This window comes from Acipenser ruthenus, chromosome 40 (genome assembly GCF_902713425.1).
Source record: "Acipenser ruthenus chromosome 40, fAciRut3.2 maternal haplotype, whole genome shotgun sequence".
NCBI lineage: Eukaryota > Metazoa > Chordata > Actinopteri > Acipenseriformes > Acipenseridae > Acipenser > Acipenser ruthenus.
In genome coordinates, this window is record NC_081228.1 from 504408 (window position 1) to 527398 (window position 22991).

The 22991-nt window shown below is 43.0% G+C and overlaps 1 protein-coding gene across 4 annotated transcripts in view; it reads right to left on the reverse strand.

Moving 5' to 3' along the window:
- LOC131708070 (cell adhesion molecule 1-like) overlaps positions 1-22991 on the reverse strand; it is a 152964-nt gene that overhangs the window by 29337 nt on the left and 100636 nt on the right. For all 4 annotated transcript variants that reach the window (XM_059010053.1, XM_059010052.1, XM_059010051.1 and 1 more), the window contains exons 2-8: positions 15672-15692; positions 11542-11688; positions 8670-8822; positions 7893-8030; positions 6742-6900; positions 4901-4997; positions 2752-2924 (exon numbers count right to left, since the gene is read on the reverse strand). In XM_059010053.1, coding sequence (XP_058866036.1) covers positions 2752-2924; positions 4901-4997; positions 6742-6900; positions 7893-8030; positions 8670-8822; positions 11542-11688; positions 15672-15692 — 888 coding nt within the window. The remainder of the gene's footprint in view (positions 1-2751; positions 2925-4900; positions 4998-6741; positions 6901-7892; positions 8031-8669; positions 8823-11541; positions 11689-15671; positions 15693-22991) is intronic.

Sequence of the window (22991 nt, forward strand, 5' to 3'; positions counted from 1 at the left end):
CAGCGCCTGGCAGTCGGAAACCTCAGGACGAAAAGGCTTTTGAAATGCACGGCTTACAGGTACAGTTCTGTGTGTGCACAGCGAGTGCCGGACTGTAGCAGGTCTGTCTATTAATCCCACAGTTCAGCTCTGCTTTCAGCTCGCTCATTAAATGCACAGCAGTTCAGTGATTTCATAAACAAATAAATGCACACTGCGCTTGGCATCAACAAGACATCAAGCGTGGCAGGGTCGCTGCCCTTGTGCAGGTCAGTGGGGTTCAGTAAATGTCAGCCGCAAAAGCTAAAACACGCTCCTCAAACTCTATGCAAATCTGTGCATGACCAGAATAGCTATCTATGCCTGTATCATGACACGTACCGTACTTTATACAGGGATATAGGATACACATCTCTGCCTTATGCTTTTGTATCTGCTAAATCAGAAATACTATGAGACTGTATTCACAAAGCATCAGTAAACGCATAAGACTGTAAAGTACGTATAAATGATTGATGCACACAGCCCCAATATTAGGAGCAGTTTTAAAGGCAACACTTGTTGGTTTCTGACATTTTCTATTGTGATTTTTATTTGGCAGGTCAAAAGGGATTCTTGTTGCGTTCACGCTGTGTTTTATCACACAGTAGCTGTCAGTTCATGACATCAAACCCAGATATAGTTAATGTTTAATCTGGCAAGCGTCTGCTTTTTTTCCCCCTGCATTATTCAGAATGTTTTGCTTGAAAACCGCATTAGTATTCTCAGAAATCAGTAGATCCCTTTTGAACTCTACAATGGTGTCCTTTTGACTAACATGCCCGACAGCAGCTCCTTTCACAGAAGTTTACAGATCTACTGCTTACTGTAAAACTTGCAGAGATGGACTTATTCATTCATTTTTGTTAAAGATAACTGAACACACGTTCTGATAACAGGTCTCTGCATATCTTGTCTGACCACAAGCCTTTTCCAGCCCTTGGTTTACAGTAACATAATACAGCAGATCGATGATCTTAAGAGAAAACCAAGATTATCTTTGACACTGTACTGTAAGTCACTTCCAAGCAGAATACAGGATTTTTTAGACACTGATCAAACTGTAAACGCATAGAGTCATCACATCTACCCTAAGATTTTTGGTGTATAAAGCCGAGGGAACACTGAGCCCCTTTTTCTGGAACAGTGGCTTGAAAGCTGGCTCCAGGAGACTGGAAGACCTAGTTTGAGGTTGCTGTATCAAACCCCAAGTCTCCTCAAGTTCCAAGCAGCAAAGTGGCTCCGCCCGCGTTCCCTCAGCTTTAGTTGCTCAGATCTTTGAATTGGACGTTACTTACAAGCTCACACACAGCAACGCAGGCAAGTGTGATTGTTTTTAAATTTCGCAGTATGGCATGTGTCATGATAACGGGTAAACCCCCGATCAATAACACTGCCCTGCACGTCTTCACTGTCTGTGCAGCTTGCGACCTTGATTGAACAGTATTTAAGATCTCTCCAGCTTCTTCAACAGTGATCAGTGTTCCAGCACAGCGGGGTGAGAGTCCGAATCAAATGCTTCATCCGTGGCACAGCTATGGAGTTTATCATTGGGAGAGGATGAATCATTTTTTTTCTAAACGGACGGAATTTTATTATTTATTTCTTAGCAGACGCCCTTATCCAGGGCGACTTACAATTGTAACAAGATATCACATTATACATTATTTCACATTATACAGATATCACATTATTTTTACATACAATTACCCATTTATACAGTTGGGTTTTTACTGGAGCAATCTAGGTAAAGTACCTTGCTCAAGGGTACAAAAGCAGTGTCCCCCACTGGGGATTGAACCCACATCCCTCCGGTCAAGAGTCCAGAGCCCTAACCACTACTCCACACTGCTGCCCTGGAATTGAACAATATCAGAATTCTCAGTTCTGTTTCACAGCAAGATCACAAACATGTCAACGCTGTAGCGTTTGTGATAAGCAGATGTCACCCTTTTATGTGAGGATGGATAATTCTATGAATATGGAACAACCAGATGTCACAGCGGCTTGTTGTGGATTCTAATGTGTCAGATCGCATTTATGTATTTTTTTAAATGCTTTCTGACACAGAAAAACCTAATAAAAGCTGGCCAGGTTTACGTAGTGTAAGCAGTGTGTTATACTAGCAATTCAGGGTGGACCTTGATTAGTGCTGTACAGCAGAAAACTAAATCTTGTGTTTGGGGTAATGGGATTGTGGTAAAAAGAAGGACAGAATGGGTAACCGTGCTCAAAAACTGGAGTAGAGGACGTTGACTTTTCCATCCCATTCCAAGGTCCAACCAGGTCCCTGTTTATTCAATTGCTTTCAGCAGCACAATGCAATTATTACAGACCCGGCTGGAACAAAGCCCTACAATGGAATGGACTAGAACAGCCAAGAAGCTTACAACCCACCCCCAACACTTCAACTGGAAGAACATCACAGAAAACATATGCAGCTGTGAACAAAAGTGTAGCATCACAGACAGTTACAGGATTGAGAAAATTAAACTACAAAATTACATTGCAAAACAGCTTACCCGGAAGCCACAACAGTAGTACAGTTTTTCCGTTCAGTATGTGGAAAACTACGAAGCGGTATGCAATTCAACATGTTAACGTAACGTTATTCAGCGGGTTTCATTCGACTTTGTGACATGAATGAATTGTATAGGGCGATGCAACACTTTTGTCCAGAGCTGTCAGCATGTGAAGTTTGCTCCTCAGCTCCACAGGTCCAGCACTACCTACCGTGTACAAAGAGCACGTAGTCAGCATAGGCCTCCCCCACTGCGTTGGCTGCCATGCAGCGGTACGTCCCGTTGTAGGACTTGTTCAGGCTGTCAATGTACAGGTCTGAGCCTGTCAAGAGCGCATGGTCTGGCAGCTCATCATCCAGCTTCATCCAGCGCACCGACTGGGGCCTGTGTGCACAGACAGCACAGGGTCAGGACACACGGGCGTCTCACTCTACTTTATAAAAACAGCAGACCCTTTGCCCTTTTCAGGGGTTGGGCCAGATCATTTGTAGAACCAGGCCGACAGGGTGTGTCACGGGTATAACTGTTAATATCGGTCGTCTGTATTTATTTCTCCGGTGTGAAATGTCTAAGTAAAAAGAGAACGTGTTTCGATCATTTTGGTGGCCACCCAATTGAACACAGAGCATCCCAAAATCGTCATTAATACGAGCGACTCCCCCACGATGCCCGACACGTGGAACACCCTGTATTAAACTGGAATGGCTTTCACACTCCTGGTTAGTGCATCTGAACTTTAAGTCTGTGTGGTTCTGGATTAGCAGAAACAACAACTGTAGCTCGAGGCAGAACACTGCAGTGAACCAATGAAACACATCAACGAAAGATTTCAAGTGTCCAGACAGTTCAAAACCAAAATCGCCCCCTGATGTAACTGTTTCCAGCTGAGGGACCCGCTGTTTTTGCAGCCCAGTATGTCCGAATCCTGAAAAAGGACACTTTCTAAATAAATTCTGTCACGAGCAGCCAGGACTCTACAGAAAACAATCCACAAGATTGAGCTAACAGCTTCTTACTCGGTCCATTAAGACCTCTTTCATATATATTCACTGTCCCAGAGTACATAGAATCTGTGCTCAGTTAACAGGCTGTAATAAGCACAATGTTTACCAAGCAGAAATCACATCAGTACATCACTGTGGAAGGACATCGTTCTTCATGTGTCATTAGCACAGTCAGAGCCGGTCAGGTTTCATGGAATTCGTTTGGGAGGAGGTGAAAGATTTATCACGGCAGCCGAATCCTCTCCCCCTGCTCCATGAATTAAATTATTAGAATAACCTGCATGACAAGAAGCTGGTCTTTTTTTTAAAAATCATTTTGATATTATACCTCCAAGCACAGAACTCTTGGATTTGCTAAGAAATATACCACCCAGTGTTCAAGCCTGCCTTCACAAAGACTTCAACCTACATATCTGGGATTGGTCGGCCGTGGTACTATTACATTCAGAGAAGGACACTATCTCGCTTTTTCAATAGGCCATTCTTATTCAATTAGTGTGTGCATAGCCCAGCTTGCCGGTATAAAGCTGACTACGGATGAATCTGCAGAGCGTTCTTTACAGCGTGTTTCTCTGTGATTTACCACACTTGTAGGCGCTTCATCGTGCTTTACAACACTTTGCTATGTTTTACACGGTATATTGCAGTAACGTTTATAATGACAGCTTCCGACATCCCGATCAAATGCTGTAAGGGACAGGGTTGCCAACAGTAGTCATCTTAAACTCCTATTCACAATCCAGGCCAGGACCCAGCGGTGTCTCCGATGAGAGCACCAGCAACTTTAATGAGACTCCTTCACTGCTGTGCTGGTTGAAATATGTTTAAAAAAAACACAACGTGTGTGCATGTTATGCCTACTTTGCTCTGCCTCACTGTTCAGCTTAATTGGTCCCAATTCCTTCAAGTTAAAGGACGATTCATTTCGCTGACTGGAACTTTTTCCCTTTGCTTGTGTTTAATTTTGGAGCTTGTCGATTTCCTTGATTTTAAACAGGCACAGGAACAGACACGGGGCAGAGGGGGTCAATGTTTCAAACGAGAGGAAAGAAAGCCTGCATTGTTATTCCAAGGAGGCAGATCTAATATGTTAAGCACAAATGTCAACTTCATTTTACAGAAAATGGTGCGCTTTTTTTTTTTTTTTTTTTTGCACGTAGGATTTATTCTTCCTGGATAGAAAAAATAGAGTGTAATAAGCCTGTTCTTAAAAGACATCATCCCTGTGCTGCTCTGAACAAGACATTGTAAACAAGGATTAAAAACACTGTAAGGAGACATGCATTTGTAATGAAGGACTCCAGCACACGCACACACACACACGCACAGAGGGAGAGATTGAAATCCACATCTTACTTGGGTTTGCCCTCAGCTGTACAGCTCAGCTCCAAGGCCTCTCCTTCCCTGGTCAGGCCATGGGGGAACCCCACTGTGATCTTCACTTCAGGCTTATCTGTGGAAGGACCAGGTTCATATAAATGGCACAGCGTGGCACACAGAACAGCATGCGAGGGAGTCTCGCCACTCCCACGGAACCTCCGAGCCTGGCAGAGCTTTGGCTGGCTTCCGATGCTGCAAGCAATTTGCTTCAGAGCATTCTGATGCATCCAGCTAAACACAACTCCGGCAAGAAGGATGAAATGCACTAAAGAAACATGAACCAGCTCCGGAATTAACTAGATACTGTACATGCAATACTTTAAACATACATACAGGTGCACAGCTCTCGTTTATATGTAAATATACATTTGAGCTAAAATGCCTTCTTGTTTAAGTTATTGGTTTTTCTACTTTTTGGTCACAATCAATAATAAAAAATAAGTATATTATATTATGGTGGACAAACTAATAAAGTACGTACTGCAGTGGACTGTTGTTTTCAACACACTGCACTGCCATTGTGACAGATCAGAGATGGGATTGTTTGGCACAACGATGGCTGAATCGTCAGTCGCTCAGTTCATTTGAATTGTCTGCTTATCGTTTCTAAAGACGACATGGTAGGACGAGTATAAACTCGGCACTGGTGTGCCCCGAACGTCTCAGATTATACCGAGAAAGAAATAAAGAAAGCAACAGCACAGAGAACTCAAGCAACCGGATGGGTTTCTTCTACCCCATTCCTTTCAAAAGATAAAGGATGCTTCACGTCTTAAAAGCAAGCGCCCAGGAGACGCCGTTTAGAAAACAAATAAGCAATCTTTATAGAGTGTAGCTGCAGTTTTACTATCCCTGTGATCATAAAACCTGATGTATGAGGCAATCTGGGGGGGGGGGGGCAGAGACGCGAAGAAAGAAAGAAAGAAAGAAAGAAAGAAAGAAAGAAAGAAAGAAAGAAAATACAAAGAAAATAAATAAAAAGGACAATGGGTAAGAATGGTGCCAGAGGTACAGAACAAGGCTGAAATGAGTTTCCTGTGAGCTGTCCTACAGAAAGATTAAGAAAGGAAACACATTGTTTTCTACAATGGTTGCTGAAAATAACGACAAGCATGTTAACAACACACACGCTCCCACGCGCATATACAAATTATTATTATTATTTGTTTATTTAGCAGACGCCTTTATCCAAGGTGACTTACAGAGACTCGGGTGTGTGAACTATGCATCAGCTGCAGATGACTCTCTCTGCACTCCAAGCTGCAGTGCTTGTGCAAGGTGAGGCACCCCTGAATGCTCTTTCCTTACAGGTTGCTGTGGGGACAGTCTGGCCTTGATAGAAAGCCCCCCCCCCACACCTCTGTTTGGCTGTAGTTCCCCCATGGGATTTTTTATTAAGGCATCATCCGAACTAACCCTGATTATTAATAGGAACTCTATGGTAGAGAAAATTGGTTTTTAATCTGATTTTAAACCAAGCTTGTCTAAATGTCAAGTTGCTGATAATGAACCAAAGCTCATCCGCTTTCCTTTTAGAAAGGTCAGAGCCAAGCCGAGCAATATGAAAATAGAACAACGTATGGGTCAGAATACACTGTCACGCAATGACATCTACACGCTGACCCGTATGCTATTTGATATATGTTTCTTAAAGCACATGTAAGTGAATAACATTTTAAAACTACTTTCGTTATCGCTGCAACAAGCACGGTACGATGAAATAGAAACCATGAATTCAAACCAAGACGTTTGTTGCGTGCTTGGTGCGTCTGTGCTGCTGTGGAGGTTTTCAATCAAGGTTAGGTCTCTTCACTCACATAGTACTTCCAGGTATTTCTGTGCTTGGAAGTCTTTCACAGCGGGGTGGTCGACCATACAGATCACAGGGACCCCGTCATCTTCCTTGCGGACGGTGAGAATCAGCCTGCTTGTCACCGTGTACATCTTGTCGTCCGTGTCTTCCACTGTCGATTCTCCTGCAGAGGAAAGACGTGCTAATCTGAGTGTATCAAGCTTTCAAGGTGTGTTGAAAACTCAAGAGCGAGAACGTACTGTAAAATAATCTTCCACTAAAAAACAAAACACACCACGCTCTCCCAACACGTTGATTCTCCTAAATGGCTCAACTGGCCCTTGCAAAAAAAAAAAAACGCCCAGTCATTTTAAAACTGCAGTAGCAGGACACATTGACAGCGCTCTGAAAAACAAATTGAACTGGGTAGTTTCACGCGCTTACAATTGGGTTACTCATCTGTTCTTGCTCTAGCTTCAGAGTAACTTTCTAAGGGGATTGCTGCTGGGTTTGGCCCACCTGTCTGCCAATCAAAGTTCAGTATTTGGACAATCAGTGTGTAAAATGAGCTGATCCAATTACACAGTTCTGCTGAACTGGCAGCTGCTGGCTGCCTGCCTTACAGAAACTCAAGGTTACTGTGTTATTCTTTCAGTACAACAGGAAACAAGCCCTCATTAATGGACACCTCATCGATTCCTTTACCTTCTCTTAATCAAAGACAGCAGATGACAAAGTTTAACCCCTCCCCCTCTCTCACATTCGACTGTAAGAACGAAAAACAACAAGCTTACTGCACTGTGTTTACTTTCCTTTCTAAATATATATATATATATATATATCTAAAACTTTGTTTGCTCAAAAAAGCCAACTTCCCAATGTTTCGGTATGTTTAACAAACCTTTGTCAAGGGAAATTGTGTTTGAAAACAAACAGTGGAGGTGTAGACTTTTGATGCCATGGCAACCACACTCGCTTATTTCTGTTTAAATCTATGAATGTGTTGGTGATGTCATTTACTACATGGCAGCATGGTATCGAGTCTATTTATCCAGTTATTTTCCTTTATGTTTCTGTATCGCACTCACTTGATTTCTGCTGAAACTACACACTGCAGCTCACTCGTGTTGGTTCATTTTTTGTAACTGCTGGTTCATTTTGTTTTTCATTTCTTACCTTGCAGCTCTTTGCCTTCCTTCAGCCATCGGATACTGGCAGCCGGCTTGCCCCCCATGGCAGTGCATGTTATTTCTGTCGTGTTCCCTTCATTGACGATGTCCTCTTGGGACTCAATGATTGGGTTTCCTGGTGGGACTGACATCACAGAACACAGCCCTATAAATCAACAGCCACCCTACAGCACAGGGTCACCAAACAGTGACCGCACAGGACACGGAGTGCACGGTAAAACACACAACCTCATCCACCGCTTCAGAACGGACAAACGTTCACCTCATTGACTGTAGTTTTACCTCGTATGCTTCAAACCAGGCACCTCTTAATAATAAGTAAGGCAGTTCACAGAGAGTTTACTCTTTGAAATCCGTCCAAGCGCTTCGGAGATGACTTCTCAGAACAGAAAGAACTCTGGAGTCTGCAGAGAGGTGGTCTGAATTCACTTGTAATAAGGGTCATTTAGTTACACTTTACGGTTTCAAAAGAGAGTAATTACGCCCTGGGATAGAGGCAACCCAGCTTCTTAAAAGTGCATTTGTTAGACTTAATTAAACAGTGCCACAGAATCATAACTAAGGGTTTCCGGTAAAAGCACTTTTAACGGCAATTGCTTTTTATACTGCCACGAATAGATTTATTGGACGAAGCCATTAACATTACCTAGAAAAAAATCACAAAAATATAAAACCAATACGTTGTCTGACCCATGCACCCTTTGCTTTTAGCCTCCTCTGCAGATCGTGCTTTACCACAGGCAAGTGAAGAGAGATGGCCTACCCAGCACGGTGATGATGGCGTAGGCTTCCTGGGGTGGGTCTGTGTAGAGCTGACACACGTATCTTCCTTCATCAGACAGTGACACGTTAGACAGGGATACCTGCAGCTCGTTGTCTGAGAAGTTGACCAGTTGGAAGCGGCTGTCCTTCAGAGCTGTGCAGGACACACGAGAGGAGCAGTTAAACATTGAAACATTGACACAGTTGAAAATGTGTTATCAGGGCCAGATTCCCCGGTGCGACTGTACAGAGCATCAATGACCTGCAGCTGGGTGACTTTCTCCTCATGCTCGCTTGAGCATAAAGACGGGGCTTGCAAAGCAGGGCTTGACCAGCGCAGTGAAATGAGCTCGGAGGCCTCGACCTTTTCAGTGGACAAAGCGAAGCACAAGAGGATCTAAATGCTGTCGTCATCTAAAACCGTTCAAACATTTGTGGAAGAAAGGAATAATACTAAAAGAGAACGAACATGTTTGATTTCCCTAATCTTGGGCTGACATCGATCCCGCTGCCTTTAAGACCAATTTAAAATATCCCTGAATCTCAAAACCAATTAGGAACGGAACTTGCAATTATAAAGCAATTTTCACACAGAGGAGCTCAACATGCTTACTGACACTGAGCAACCACCGAACTGCAGCTGCCTTTAGTCTTAGGCAGACATTTAAACCTGCACACCACGAGTGTTCCTGCTATGAGCACACTGTGCATGACTAGAGGGTTGCTCCTGCTCTTAGCATAACAAATACTGTTATTACTTCTTTGTGGGACTCCGGCTGTGTGCACGGCAGTGGAGGTGGCTCAAGTCACAATAGAGATACGCTGGTGGAGGTGGGAGGTGAAGAGTGCACGGAGTCCCGCTGCAGAGCAGCTATCAGCATTAACATTCATCTTCACAACACGGTGCAAACAAAGGAAATAAAAATCAGCTCCATTAGGAAGTGCTGGACAGCACCCTGCTGCAGGAGACTGGGCAAGTCACAGCAGCAGCGACAGGTCCCAGTTCACACTGGCTTTAACATTTCAATTCTGTTTGGGGCTGCATGGAATCCACTGGCAGGACTATGAAGATGCAGAGCACGTGACTGATTAGAGGCTCATAGCGGAGGACGCAGAAGGGCTAATGATTTAATTGAATGTATCCATTAAAGAACACACAGCACAGAGATGAAAACGACAGGATGGCGATGATGTGCTTTATAATATACTGTGACAGAAATGTCATAGGAACAACGTCAATAACTAAGTCATTACTAAAACAGATTTAACAGCTGATACAAGGACACATATTGTCTGATTTTATAGAAAAAAACAAAACAAATAAATAAGGACTTTGAAAGACCTGACGTTGGTTCATCATCACAGATATGTTCTGGCTCCAGCGACTATCCATTTACTTACGCAGCCTTGAGATTATATCACAGTATGTGTCTATATCTTCAAATCATAAGCAGTTACTTTTCTACATACACAGTTAAACAAATAAAGATCACTCGTGGAAATATACAACGAGAAACCTGAAAAATAATACATCAAATATTCCTTTCACATATAAAACTATAAAAAAAATTACATTTACTTTTCCTGCTATTGGACAAGGATTCAACTTCTCAGTCTTTAGCGTTCAAGTACATTTATGTTTAATTTTAGAGTAAAAGGCTTTGATAAATCTAGTCCATTTTTTTTTTTTTTGAATGTCATGCTATAATATATTGTAGAGACTTCAGTAAAACCCAATGATCAGTTTTAGCTGCAGGCCAAATATACGGTTGGCTTCCAATGCGCTATTCTGTCACTTATCAAAACCAGAATGATTAGACTACAGAAATAAGACAAAGACCACTTCAAGTAAACTGCAAACCACAATTAAAAGTCCAGGCAACCTAATTGCAAAGCTCCATTTCCAATCAGCAGAGAGCACGGCTTTCAAGAGGAATTCTCCCCCTGTGTTATTTTCTTCTTCTCCTGTGATTGCTCCCTCATCTCATTCATATTGTTGGTGCTGCTTAAATACAAGAGGCTTCAGTGGACATGCCATTTATCCTAAACAACTGCAATCAATTCTGATTACCGGGCAAGGCAACCAGGCTTTTGAAGGAACCCATCAAGGTTTTATTAAGCCGAAAAGGGGAAATTACTTCATGTCGCACAGAAACAGCCTGAGCTTCATTACAATGGAGAATGCAGATGCGAATTAGAAAAGAAACAAGGTGGCCTTTGCAGATTGCTACTCCCTGAGCCATTGTGATTCATTACACACAATATGCATCACACCGAACACTGCACACAATTTGCTTTCCTCATCTCTTCTGACCTTTTATAAAACTGCAGTTTATATCACATCTTGAACCATGACAGGCCCTAGCACACAGTCATTTTAAACATGCACCGTCTTACAGTGTGTATGTCCTGGTAGCTCTTTCATATAGCTTTGTATTTGAGAGCGGGGCGTTGGGGTGAGGGCTGGTCCTTCTCTAGATCTTGTTATGCAGAATTGTTCAATACAAATACAATAAGAATTATTGCTAGAACACGGCTTTGTGAAGCAATGTTTCTGCCAGAAGGACCCTGCTGTGAGAGAAGGAAAAAGTCCTTGGCTAAACACTCAATTTGATGGATTTTCTGTACGTCTACCTGACTAACACTGTATCACGGTGCTCTGAAAATCGAGCCTGCAGTGTTACAGACTCGTATTCAAATGGCATTCACAGCAGCACAGTCCTACGATGGCATCTTCAAGCTACACTGCAGAACAGGAAACAAAAACAAGGATAGTGACTTTTTCCAAAACTGTATTTTCATTTAAAAAAAAAAAAAGATGATTCTTGGAGATCCATGTGTGCGGGATAGAAACCCAAGAAACCAGAGCTTACGTCTCACGTCCCTGAAGTAGATGGTCTGTCTGTTTGGATTGAGCAGCTGGATGACCGAGTCGTCGTTGTTTCGGACTCTGCAGCTGATGGTCGCGACTTCTCCCTCCACCACCGACACATTATCGGTCTCCAGGTTCTGACCTGGAACTGAAAAGAGAAACAGAACGACACCATGAGATCCTGCTGCGCCCTGGGCCGTCGGTCTATCGGTCTCCAGGTTCTGACCTGGAACTGAAAAGAGAAACAGAACGACACCATGAGATCCTGCTGCGCCCTGGGCCGTCGGTCTATCGGTCTCCAGGTTCTGACCTGGAACTGAAAAGAGAAACAGAACGACACCATGAGATCCTGCTGCGCCCTGGGCCGTCGGCACCGGGGTGGGTTTGTGAACTACAGCAGTCCTGGGACGCAGCGGCAACCGCAACTACAGCTGTGGCCAAAGCATCTGGTTTGCACTGAAAAATCCTCTTTCATTTGATTGAATGGGATTCAGTACCAGAGCCACAGCTGGAATTAGTGAATGCTAGCGGCAAAAAAAAAATATCTATCGTTCAATAACTCCAAACAATTAAAAAAAAACACAAGTTCCAAAGACGCTTGAATATAGCATAGCATGCTTTTCTTTGGGACCCCAGTGCTCATGCCCCCACGTCTGTAGATCAGCCACAGTGCTTTTTTCAATGTTAAATCGCCATGTCCCTTCACGTTACGTCTTACATTTCTCTTCTAAATTGCTTATTTGAACCGCTACTTAGACGGGAACATTGGCAGGATTAGTAACGCTTTTCTACAAGCAGCCTGTCGTCAAGATCATTCTGTTGAACACCCTGCACTTCTGAAAGCGTTCAGAATGCAGAAAACTAAACTCTGTATTGACTGTCAGAAATACACATTGCTAATGCACTCCGCTCCGAGCAGCACGGTGGAGCGGACTGCCACCCATTGCTGTGCAGCACTTCAGTTCGGTATGATGCGGACGTCTCAATAAAAGGATGTGTGTCTGTAAATAATCAGCACGTGGACATACAGCAACAGACCCTGCTTTGCTACGAATATATGCGAAAAGGCTGTACTGTAACAGAAAGTGCTGTATGAGTAATCTAGAAACGAGGCTAAAAGCAGCGGGAATTTGATCTTAACCTTTTCCCTCAACATATTAGACCTTTTCAGTTCTGCTAGAATACAAAATGAAGTGTGTGTGTGTGCGTGTGTGTGTATATGTGTGTGCGTGCGTGTATATGTTTGTGCATGTGTGTGTGTTTGTGCATGTGTGCGTGTATGTTTGTGCGTGTGTGCGTGTGTGTGTGTGTGTGTGTGCGTCTTCCCTACCCAGATCAGAAAGCATTTTTATGACAGGGTTGTCCATCACCCTGGTTTTTAAAAGATGTGCTTTTTTTTTTCTCGTCTGCTACATTCGCTGCACAGAAAGACATTTTTATTGACGTGGCATTTCTTGTTAATAATGTATTCAGTGTTTTGCTAGGGTGCTACAGAATAATAGCTTAAAATCTTTACATTTGGGGGGGGGGGGGAATAAACGGTGTGTGATAAAAAAAAAAAAAAAAAAATGGTGCAGAATGAGCTTGGAATGACTACACTGAGCTGGTTAAATCACTATCTGGAGTGCATTCAGCTTCAGTGTATTTAATGAAGAACAATACGCCTGGTTTTACATACAGAATATGCCACCTACGCCTCTTTAAAAAGACACCAGAACAACTCTATGGAAAGCTATTGTCTCGAGTCCAGGCTGTTCCAATAGAACATAAAAAAAAGGCTCTCAGCAAATTGAATACAAAAACAAAAAAGAAAGAAAAAACGCACACAATGCTCACGGAGGGTAAAATAAACAGCATTCAGAAATCAGGATGGACTTCTGCCTGTAGTGTACTGTAGTGAATGCATTCTCCTCTTGCCTGTAGTGTACTGTAGCGAATGCATTCTCCTCTTGCCTGTAGTGCACTGGAGTGAATGCATTCTCCTCTTGCCTGTAGTGTACTGGAGTGAATGCATTCTCCTCTTGCCTGCAGTGCACTGGAGTGAATGCATTCTCCTCTTGCCTGTAGTGTACTGTAGTGAAAGCATTCTCCTCCTGCCTGTAGTGCACTGGAGTGAATGCATTCTCCTCTTGCCTGTAGTGCACTGGAGTGAATGCATTCTCCTCTTGCCTGTAGTGCACTGGAGTGAATGCATTCTCCTCTTGCCTGTAGTGCACTGGAGTGAATGCATTCTCCTCTTGCCTGTAGTGCACTGGAGTGAATGCATTCTCCTCCTGCCTGTAGTGTACTGGAGTGAATGCATTCTCCTCTTGCCTGTAGTGCACTGTAGTGAATGCATTCTCCTCTTGCCTGTAGTGCACTGTAGTGAATGCATTCTCCTCTTGCCTGTAGTGCACTGGAGTGAATGCATTCTCCTCTTGCCTGTAGTGTATTGTAGTGAATACACAGGCAGCTGCAATGGAGACATTTTCTAAATCAGCTGAATGCAGGTCACTGGTCAATGAATTAGGCATCAGAAAGATTGCATTATTCAAGCTTGGCCACCAGAGGGCATGGCGTTACGCTTATTTACTGCATAAACAAACCAATACCCTCTGCATTCCCACTGCATACACCATCATCTGATAATGGACACACCTTGGCAGCAGTGTGATGGGGAGGCTTGGTGGTCCAGTGGTTAAAGAAAAGGGCTTGTTACCAGGACGTTCCTGGTTCAATCCCTGCACATGTCTACCCCACGAGAGGTCAGAGCGAATGAAAATCAGCCTGCGTCTCGGAGATAAATCTATGCATCTATTAGGCGCTATGAACGATAAACCGTGGATAATACTGCACTGTACAGCTCTTCGAAACACAGGGCCCAGTCCAAATCGCCCTTGGGAGTCTCCTCATAAAAGTTCAATTCTAATTAAGAAAGCTAAGTTGGCTGGAAATGGTATTTTAATGAATAAAACCGGATCAGCGACAGACCCATTTGCCAAGAGAATGCTCTTTTGCAATCAGAGTAAACAGCGTTGATGGCCTCAGCATCTCTCTCTCTCTTGTGATTGGCTGAGGAAGGAGAAAGTCACAGCCATTAATTCCTGGCGGGCGGGTGTGTGGGCAGAAGCTTGGTACGGCTCAGTAGCTGACAAATTTCCCCTCATTTCAAGCCCTGTTTACACGTGAACAGCACAAACACGGCTTGCTATCACTTTCTAAAGGACATGACAGCACAAGCCACCAAGGATGTGGGATGCAATGCAGGAATGTGCTTAAATCCACAGAGAAAATATAAATATACATATTAATCCAAAAAAATATACATATTAATCCAATTACCGAACTGCCCGATCAGCACTAACCATGGACGACCTTACCCAATGCAACGTTAGGGAGGCGAAGCACGTGCTAGCCAGGGTCTATGAAACCAACCATTCACTTCTTAAGTATTTTAATATTCTGTTCAGTTTGCGATCGCACAGCAGATTGGTAGGTGGTATTAAGACGGCCCCTTTAGTCCTATACACACACTTTGCAGCAATTTATTAAAAGCTTCTTATGATGGGTTTTCCCAGTATGTTAAAATGTTCAAAGTTTCGAGTTTACACATAATGCAGTGTACGATTTCTTTAGCGGGGCATGTAACAGGTCTACCAATCAAAGAAATACATGGAAAACATTTGTAAAAATATTTACAGGATGGTCATTCTAAAGTTAAACTAGAACCAGTCAGACATTTTTATCCAACCTGAACAAGGAAGATTAGCAAAATAATATAAAAGGACACTAAATATAGAAACATGCCATCTAATATTAATGTTATATAGTCTGGAGAGTGACATTTCCACACTATGTTGAAAATGTATGCAGTGTATTACACTTTAAATATGTTTCATAGCCAGGGAACGTTCAAGCTAGTTCAATGACTTTCCTCGGCAGCTGTGCCAAATCGTGTGGTGGTTTTGTGATTTGAACTACTGTCCAGAGAAGGGGCATTTGATACAACCTCACTTCCGGCCAATACATTCAACCACTGTGCCGCCTAGGCCTCTCTGGGACGAGTGGGAGTCCATGGGACGCAGAGCGGCTTTACTGCAGAATGACAAGATCCAGAAACAAGCAAGAGGTAGTGAAAGAGCTTCAGCTTACCTTGTATGTCCTGCGCAGCTCCTGTGAGGAGAAAAGAAACAAGACAAGTGTAAGAGACCGCACTGAGGAGGGTCAAAGAGCACAGCGCAGACGGGACGCGCGCAAAAGATGCTCTACCAATTGCATGTCCCCAACAATAGAAAAGTGAAATAAATGAAATAACACATTTTCAAATGTAAATCACGTCGTGTTGATTTTCAAGCACAGCCTTGCATTTAGCACCAAAATGATTTGATCTATCCTGTCAAGATAGACAAGATAAGGACAACGTCCACGTTTGTGGTCAATTAAAAAAAAACAAAAAAAAAAAACTACATCTGAAATCTAATTATAAGAAATTCACCTAGAAGTAACTATGACAGAACCTTTTTATTTTTTTATTTTTTTTCCATGTTTAGATCAAACAATCGTTTCTAGAGAAAACATGCCCTAACCCCGAAACACAATTCTGAAGTGAAAATGACATTTCTTTAAAGCTGACTTGCTATAGACAGCGTAGCACAGCGTAAAGGAGTCACTTCTTTAGGGTGTGCGTGTGGCTTGTGACCACCTGCCATGCTGACAGACATTCAATTAGGTTACAAGCATTCTGCCAGGCTGCAATATTCTAACATTGATTCTCCCCCCCCCCCCGCCCCCCCCGCCCCCCTCCAATACATTCTGTGTGCTACAGTGCAGTACGCACAGAACCAATGTAACACACTCACACACACACACACACACACACACACACACATTAAGACATTTCGATTTCTCAGTGCACACACAGCACATCCTACAGTACACACACACTACAGAATCGCGTGATGCTGTGATGATGTCATAAAGGCTTGCACTTTGAAAAGCCCTGCACAGCGGAGAGGGACACTGAAGAAGAATGCACTTGTTGCATAACATCGTTGGTTAAGAAATGCAATGGCTACAATATTTTGCAGTAGGGATGTCAGGTTAAATCACATCACATCAGGCACGGGTAAAAGCAGCAAGCGATATTCAGTGTATGCGTTTTTACTGTAGGCTGCAGTATGTTCAAAGGGGGCGGCTAAGGTCTGTTACAAAATACTCATATCAGCAAAACAAACAATCACTTACAAAAGAACTTAAACTCCATCTCCTGTTTACTCTTGCCATGGCTAAATATAGACTATCTCTACCCAGCCATATGCTACTGTACCTGAGACACATTAGCCAGGATTTATGAGCTGTCAGCACTGCTGTGATTAGACATCGCTGCTGTCATTCCATTAAGCCGGTATTGATGGACAAAACTGCGAAGATGCATTACGTGCCTTTTGAAGGAGCGAGGCCACCCTGTGCTGGCAATCGATTCTGCTGTGATCTGTCAGGTGCTGGGATGAAGAAGGAGTGCCAACAGGGGGCCAGCGGAAATGTCTCCAGTAAGGAAATAAAAAGTCTAACAATTTCCCTCTTGCCATGAAGAAGATGATTTAGAACCGGCCAGAACATGTCACAGAACTAGGGATCACGCCACCCAAGAAAACTCTTTTCAACGAACGGGGTCACGTGTTTCAACGTATTGCAAAGAAAGCCAAAGCAGTAACAAAAAAATAAATAGTAAAGTAAAAATCGCTCCCCATTCTGGCTTCTCACTACCGCGTGTCCCTGTCTATGGTCATGAGTCTAGTTTTATATCTGCAGCACTCATCCTTGAGCCAGGGAGCACAATGCAAGACTAAAGTACAGACCGATATCCGCTGCACAACCATGGGCACTGCTCTGAACGGTGTAAGAGCAGCAAACAAACATCAGGAGGAACTGCAAGTACTGCACGAAAACACTATGAACAAATGAATCTAATCAACAGTGCCAATCCTGGATTGAAATTTCAATTTGAACTACTGTAGCCTTGATTAAAGAAATAAGAAAAGGCAACAGAATATATATATATGGCATTGCTGTGATATATAGCAGGCACTACAAAGTGGTTAAAGAAGCCCTTGCACACCATTCATTAAATCCCCACTGTGCAGACTGGAATCTCTAGATTGTAGGCATCATTGGTTTCATTTAAGTTGAGGACAGTAACAAAATAAGGAGCACAGAAGCACATTAGTAAAATAGAGGTCCAGGGAGATAAAGCCTCGTTTATATGGAAATATGTATAGCTGATAAAGAATATTAAAAGGGCTGAACCTTTGCGTAAGGAGGGCTGACTGATTTCAGCATAATTACTAAAAGCACAATACCAAGAGACCTGTGCGACGAGGCCTGGCAATCTGAGAGGAGGAGGGGACAGCGGCTGCTTAATGTCTCGTATATTTCCATGCATCCTCTGAAGAAAATAAAATGAGCTTCTGTGGCTCCGAGTCGTGGCTTATCATTTGTCACCACCCAGCTGTGAGGGGGTACTTGGGTATTCCATCCGTGGAGTCAGCAGGAAGGAGGGGAGAGAGCTGCAGGCTCCGACAGGATCTCAGATCCACATGTGCCCGCTGCGTTCTCATTTAACTGAAAGGTTAGTTTGAAACTTCATTAAAACAAAGGTGTTTCACGGAGTGGTTGCAGGCGTATGACGGCTCTGCCTGTTTATATATGTGAATGGTTCCTGATATGAGGATCAAAATCAACTCACGGTTGCACGGCTTCCTCCCCCATCACCCTACTGGACTGAGAGAGTTTGCAGATCAGCCCCATTCGTTTCTATCAAGCCGACTGGTAGCGAGACACTGGCTGTACCACTGCAGGTTGTCCAGATCACTGTGATGAGGGATCCAATGAGCAGTCATATGAAAAAGACCCAGGAGAGGAGAGATGCAAACCACACACTTCAGAGACTGGATTGTAGACTGCAGACCGAACTCGATTTGATATTGGAACTAGAGGATAGCTTTCACTGTCTACATAAAAACACAATATTAACTTTGAAGCACAAAATCAAAAACATTCTAAAAAGTTAAGACTGAGAGTTCAAAGACACAGCAGTATTTTAAAGCAACAGTCACCAGAATAAAAGAGAATTGCTTGGTTTTTGCAGACTAAAATTGTCTATCCAAACATAAGCAGGTGTACACTGTCCAGTTAGTCTACATCCCCCAAAAGGCACAGTAGCTTCAGGTTTGTTAGCTGTAGCTAAAAACTTTACAATGCTGTAAACAAGGCCTTCACTGTTGCCATGGCAATGAAATAACAGGCTGTTTCAAGGTAGCCACACACTTTTAACATCTTTCTGTCAGACAACTGCAGTGGAGTGTCGCATATTTTCAATTTGTCTTTATTTACATTTCCAAGTGGCATTTACTTAGTTTTTTTTTTTTATTACGGTTTTATTGTGTCCTTCGGATAAACAAAAAGAAAAAAAAAACTACTTTGTTCCCTGGTTTTCAATCATAAGGGTTTTCAGAGGTTCTTTCTGCAATAATGTAGATCAATATTCCATTAAAAAAACAAACAAAAAAAAACACATTGTACCAAAATATGACAAAGACAAACCGTAACTAAACCATTTTCCGAGGTACACTTGCACACATTTAACACTAAAAAGAGCAACTGGCACTGCTAGCTGGTACCACAGTTATCTTACTAAATATATTCATTTTCTTGTTTCTAGTCAATTTGCGTATCATTCTCGTTTTCAGTCACCACCAACTCAGAAGTTTAAAGCACCCCTGTGGCCTAAACAGAGCTCCCAGAAACATGCCTGTTACATCAGAGTGCAACCGTTTAACCCGCCCCCCTGCCGTTCATAAAGTAGTGTTGAGGGAGGGGTTAAAGGTTACACCACTCTGTGTGCCAGCTGAACTTGGAGACAATACATGTTTGAGAGTTCTGTTGTGGTTGTGGGATTGCTTTAAAAACTTCCCAGTCTGTGATGAATGAAACACAACACTTTGTATATATAAAAAAAATAATTCTAAAAAAAACGAGAAGATTAGTTTAGAGAACTCATTTAATTCTCATTCTTGCTCATTAAAAACTAAAACTCTAAAAACGTTGCCTTCAGTTAGCCTCGGTTCAAAAGGTTCGTGCTGTGTGACACACATCCGCTCCCCGCTGAAGAGACGCGGTGATGATTATCTGACACATTTCATCCTTTTGAACCTTGCCTGGTAACCCTGAAAAAACTTGACTTTCGCCTCAGCCTATTAGTGTTCTCAAGAGCCTTGCATTTAACAAAACCAAGCATCTGAAAGTCTGTTTACCTTGGGAGTGATTTGCATGCAGCGGGCGGGCACATTTTAGAGCTAATATTTCCTTGGTAACCATGCACCACTTCTGAGTGATCCCACACTCCCCTAGTAGACATGCTCTGTTTAGAATCCAGGGTTTGATTCCTAAAAGATTGACTTTAAAAGCAAGCCTTCCAATACAGCTGCCCTCTACATCCTGGGCCTGACGCTGCTGATTCCATCAATAGTCAGCAGTGCTTGAATCAAACCTAGGAGTAACCATCTGAAAACCGTCTGATAACACAGCACCCATTGACTAACTGAAATTAACTCTCACAGCGTCACAGCATGCATTGTGCAACAAACACTCCCGCAGTGCAATCAGGGCCTCGCTTGAGAAAGAAAAGTTACATTACAAATCGCACACAGTTTTGTTACCAGGTGTCAGCACTGGGTTACTCAATATCAAAGCTGTTAGTTTATTTTGTATAGTGCCTGGGGTCTGTCTCAAACTCACACAGGATGTAGATGCAATTAGCCCTTTGGTTGAGACCTCTCAATCTTGATCACTGCTTACTCTAACGCAATTAAAACGACTTGACCTGTGCCTCGGGTATCTCTTGATGTACAACTCAAAACGCATCGGTAAACCGCCAATGTCCCAGGAGAAATCTGCAGGAAAGGACTTTTCAAACTCGGGGGATCAGCACACAATAAAACACCTCGTATTCCCTGAAAAAGATACTGTGCCAGTAACGAACAGTGAAAACATGTCCTTCAGTCCTGGATTGAAGAGCTCTGAGAACTGCACTGTTACTGACAGAGATTCACTTTAAAAATATATACATGTCTTGAACTTTTCTCCCCAAGTATAGTATATCTGTTCTTCTAAACCATAAGCGATGTGCACAGTCGTACCGACCACAGGGGTGAGTTACTGCAGGGCACGCAAATGCTCATGATAAACAACATCTTGTATACATTAGCAAGCAGGAACGGATTCAAATCACTTGTAAAGCAAGTGGGAAAATGTGCCGGTTACAACTATGGAACATTCGAGGGGGGAGGTCATCTGTTGATAATGTCAATCCCTTCCCTCGCTGCCCCACGGGCAGCAGTTAAAGGCACCGACCATGTATCGTTTGCCCTTAGTTTGCATTATCAGTAGCTGGATGTATTACAGCCTTTTATTCAAGCCAATCTAAAAATTACAAAATGAGAAATCAACAACCCACGAGTGTTTGCCTGGACTAAACACCTTGCAATTGCCTCCCACCTAATTTTTTTTTTACTTTCTTAAATCAAATTCGTGGAGCAGCAATATCCTTTACTTTCTCACTCAGCATACACCTTGCGGTACTGAAACGTGAATATCACCGTATGATGACATATTACTATTATTTGTTTATTAAACAGACGCCTTTATCCAAGGCGACTTGCAGAGACCAGGGTGTGTGAACTATGCATCAGCTGCAGAGTCACTCACAATTACGTCTCACCCGAAAGACAGAGCACAAGGAGGTTAAGTGACTTGCTCAGGGTCACACAATGAGTCAAGTGGCTGAGGTGGGATTTGAACCGGGGACCTCCTGGTTACAAGCCCTTTTCTTTAACCACTGGACCACACAGCCTCCTCATATTACACAGCGCGCCGAATCCTCAGCGCAGACCCTTCTGTCGAGGAGTCACCTTGATAAACAATCAAAAAGCATGTTAACACAACTCACCAGCCTGCACGTCGTACCTGGGATACCTGCCAGGATTCGCTGCCCGACCTATGATGTCCTGCATTCTCCAGGAGATTACGAATCCACGCGGGAAGGCGGCACTCGAGTTAGGTATCAACGGGAAGCAGTTTCTCAAAGCCAGTCTGGAGTGGCGTTAGCAGATTCATACTGGTGTAAATGTGGCCGAGCCCTGAACCATTATTAACGGTTCTGCATGTCTCTGCCTAATCCCATCATGTGGAAGGAGATTGCACATCATTATACAGTAGGGTGCCATTACAGCAACACTTGACTGAACTCATTTTCCCAACACACACGGAAAGGTTGGTTTATTTTGTTATCGGTGGCTAGTAAGCGTATAATTAAATCTGCAGAAATCGCATGAGCAGGAACAACTGATGCAATCATCTAGAAATGTGCCGAGCTGGATGGGGAGGATAAACAGTCAAATATTACAAAACCCTTCCTTTGTACTGCGTTTGACATTAAAACAATGACAAAGTGCAGCCCCAAGGGCAGCAAGGGTTTTCTGCCACCTTCACTTCATCATCTACAGCAAAGAGAGACTTCCTCAAACTTTAAGACATCTACTTTTATTAAAGGACAGAAACAAAAAAAAAAAAAAAGAAATTCAACAATTATTATTCAAGGCATGAGTATCTCGTTAGTTAGAATGCAATCTTGCTGGTCGATCATTTTCTAAAGCTAGCCTACTGTATGAAGCACTTCTCTGAGCATTCGTTCTTAGTAACTTAAATACATTTATATTTCTCTCTTTCTGTGAACGATCGCTCATTTTTCAGAAATAAACATCAACGGATAACCTCCACCCTGTGATCTCCACACAGATGAGACTGCCATCAGGATAAAAGTCCATTCCCGATGGTATAGTAAACATCCATTCCCTGTTCCCTACTCAGTGCAATCTCTCAGGTGTTGCCCTTAAACTTCTGGTTCTTAACTTGTAACTAATTGACTGGCATTAAATCCGATCAGGTGCCCCGCAAAAAAAACTCTTGCAAAAGCTCCCAGCCTTGCCAGTTAATTAGCATCAGTACCCTTTTGAAGGAATACAGCGCCCGTTTGCTTCAGTAACACTTCCTCCAGATGTGACAGAAGCACTAACAATCTGTGGCCTTCATGTCAGGGATGAAAAGAAGCAAGACGTCCTTTGAAGAAACCCCAGAAGACTTCATATACAAACGACAACATTTCCTTTCCCTGAAAGTGTCCATGGGGAGCACCTCCAAGACCCTCCCAAGGCTTTGAGCTTTTTAAAGGCTCACAGACATATACTTCTGAAGCAGGAGCAGCTGTTCATATATAAACTGCACATTTATCATGCCACGGCTCCTCTCTCTCTCTCTCTCTCTCTCATCACAGCACTGAAAAGCACCTTTCTGTAGTGTGGAAATGTTGCACGGTCACATATTGCTGCATAGCATTCCTCTCTACTGCGCCTGCGG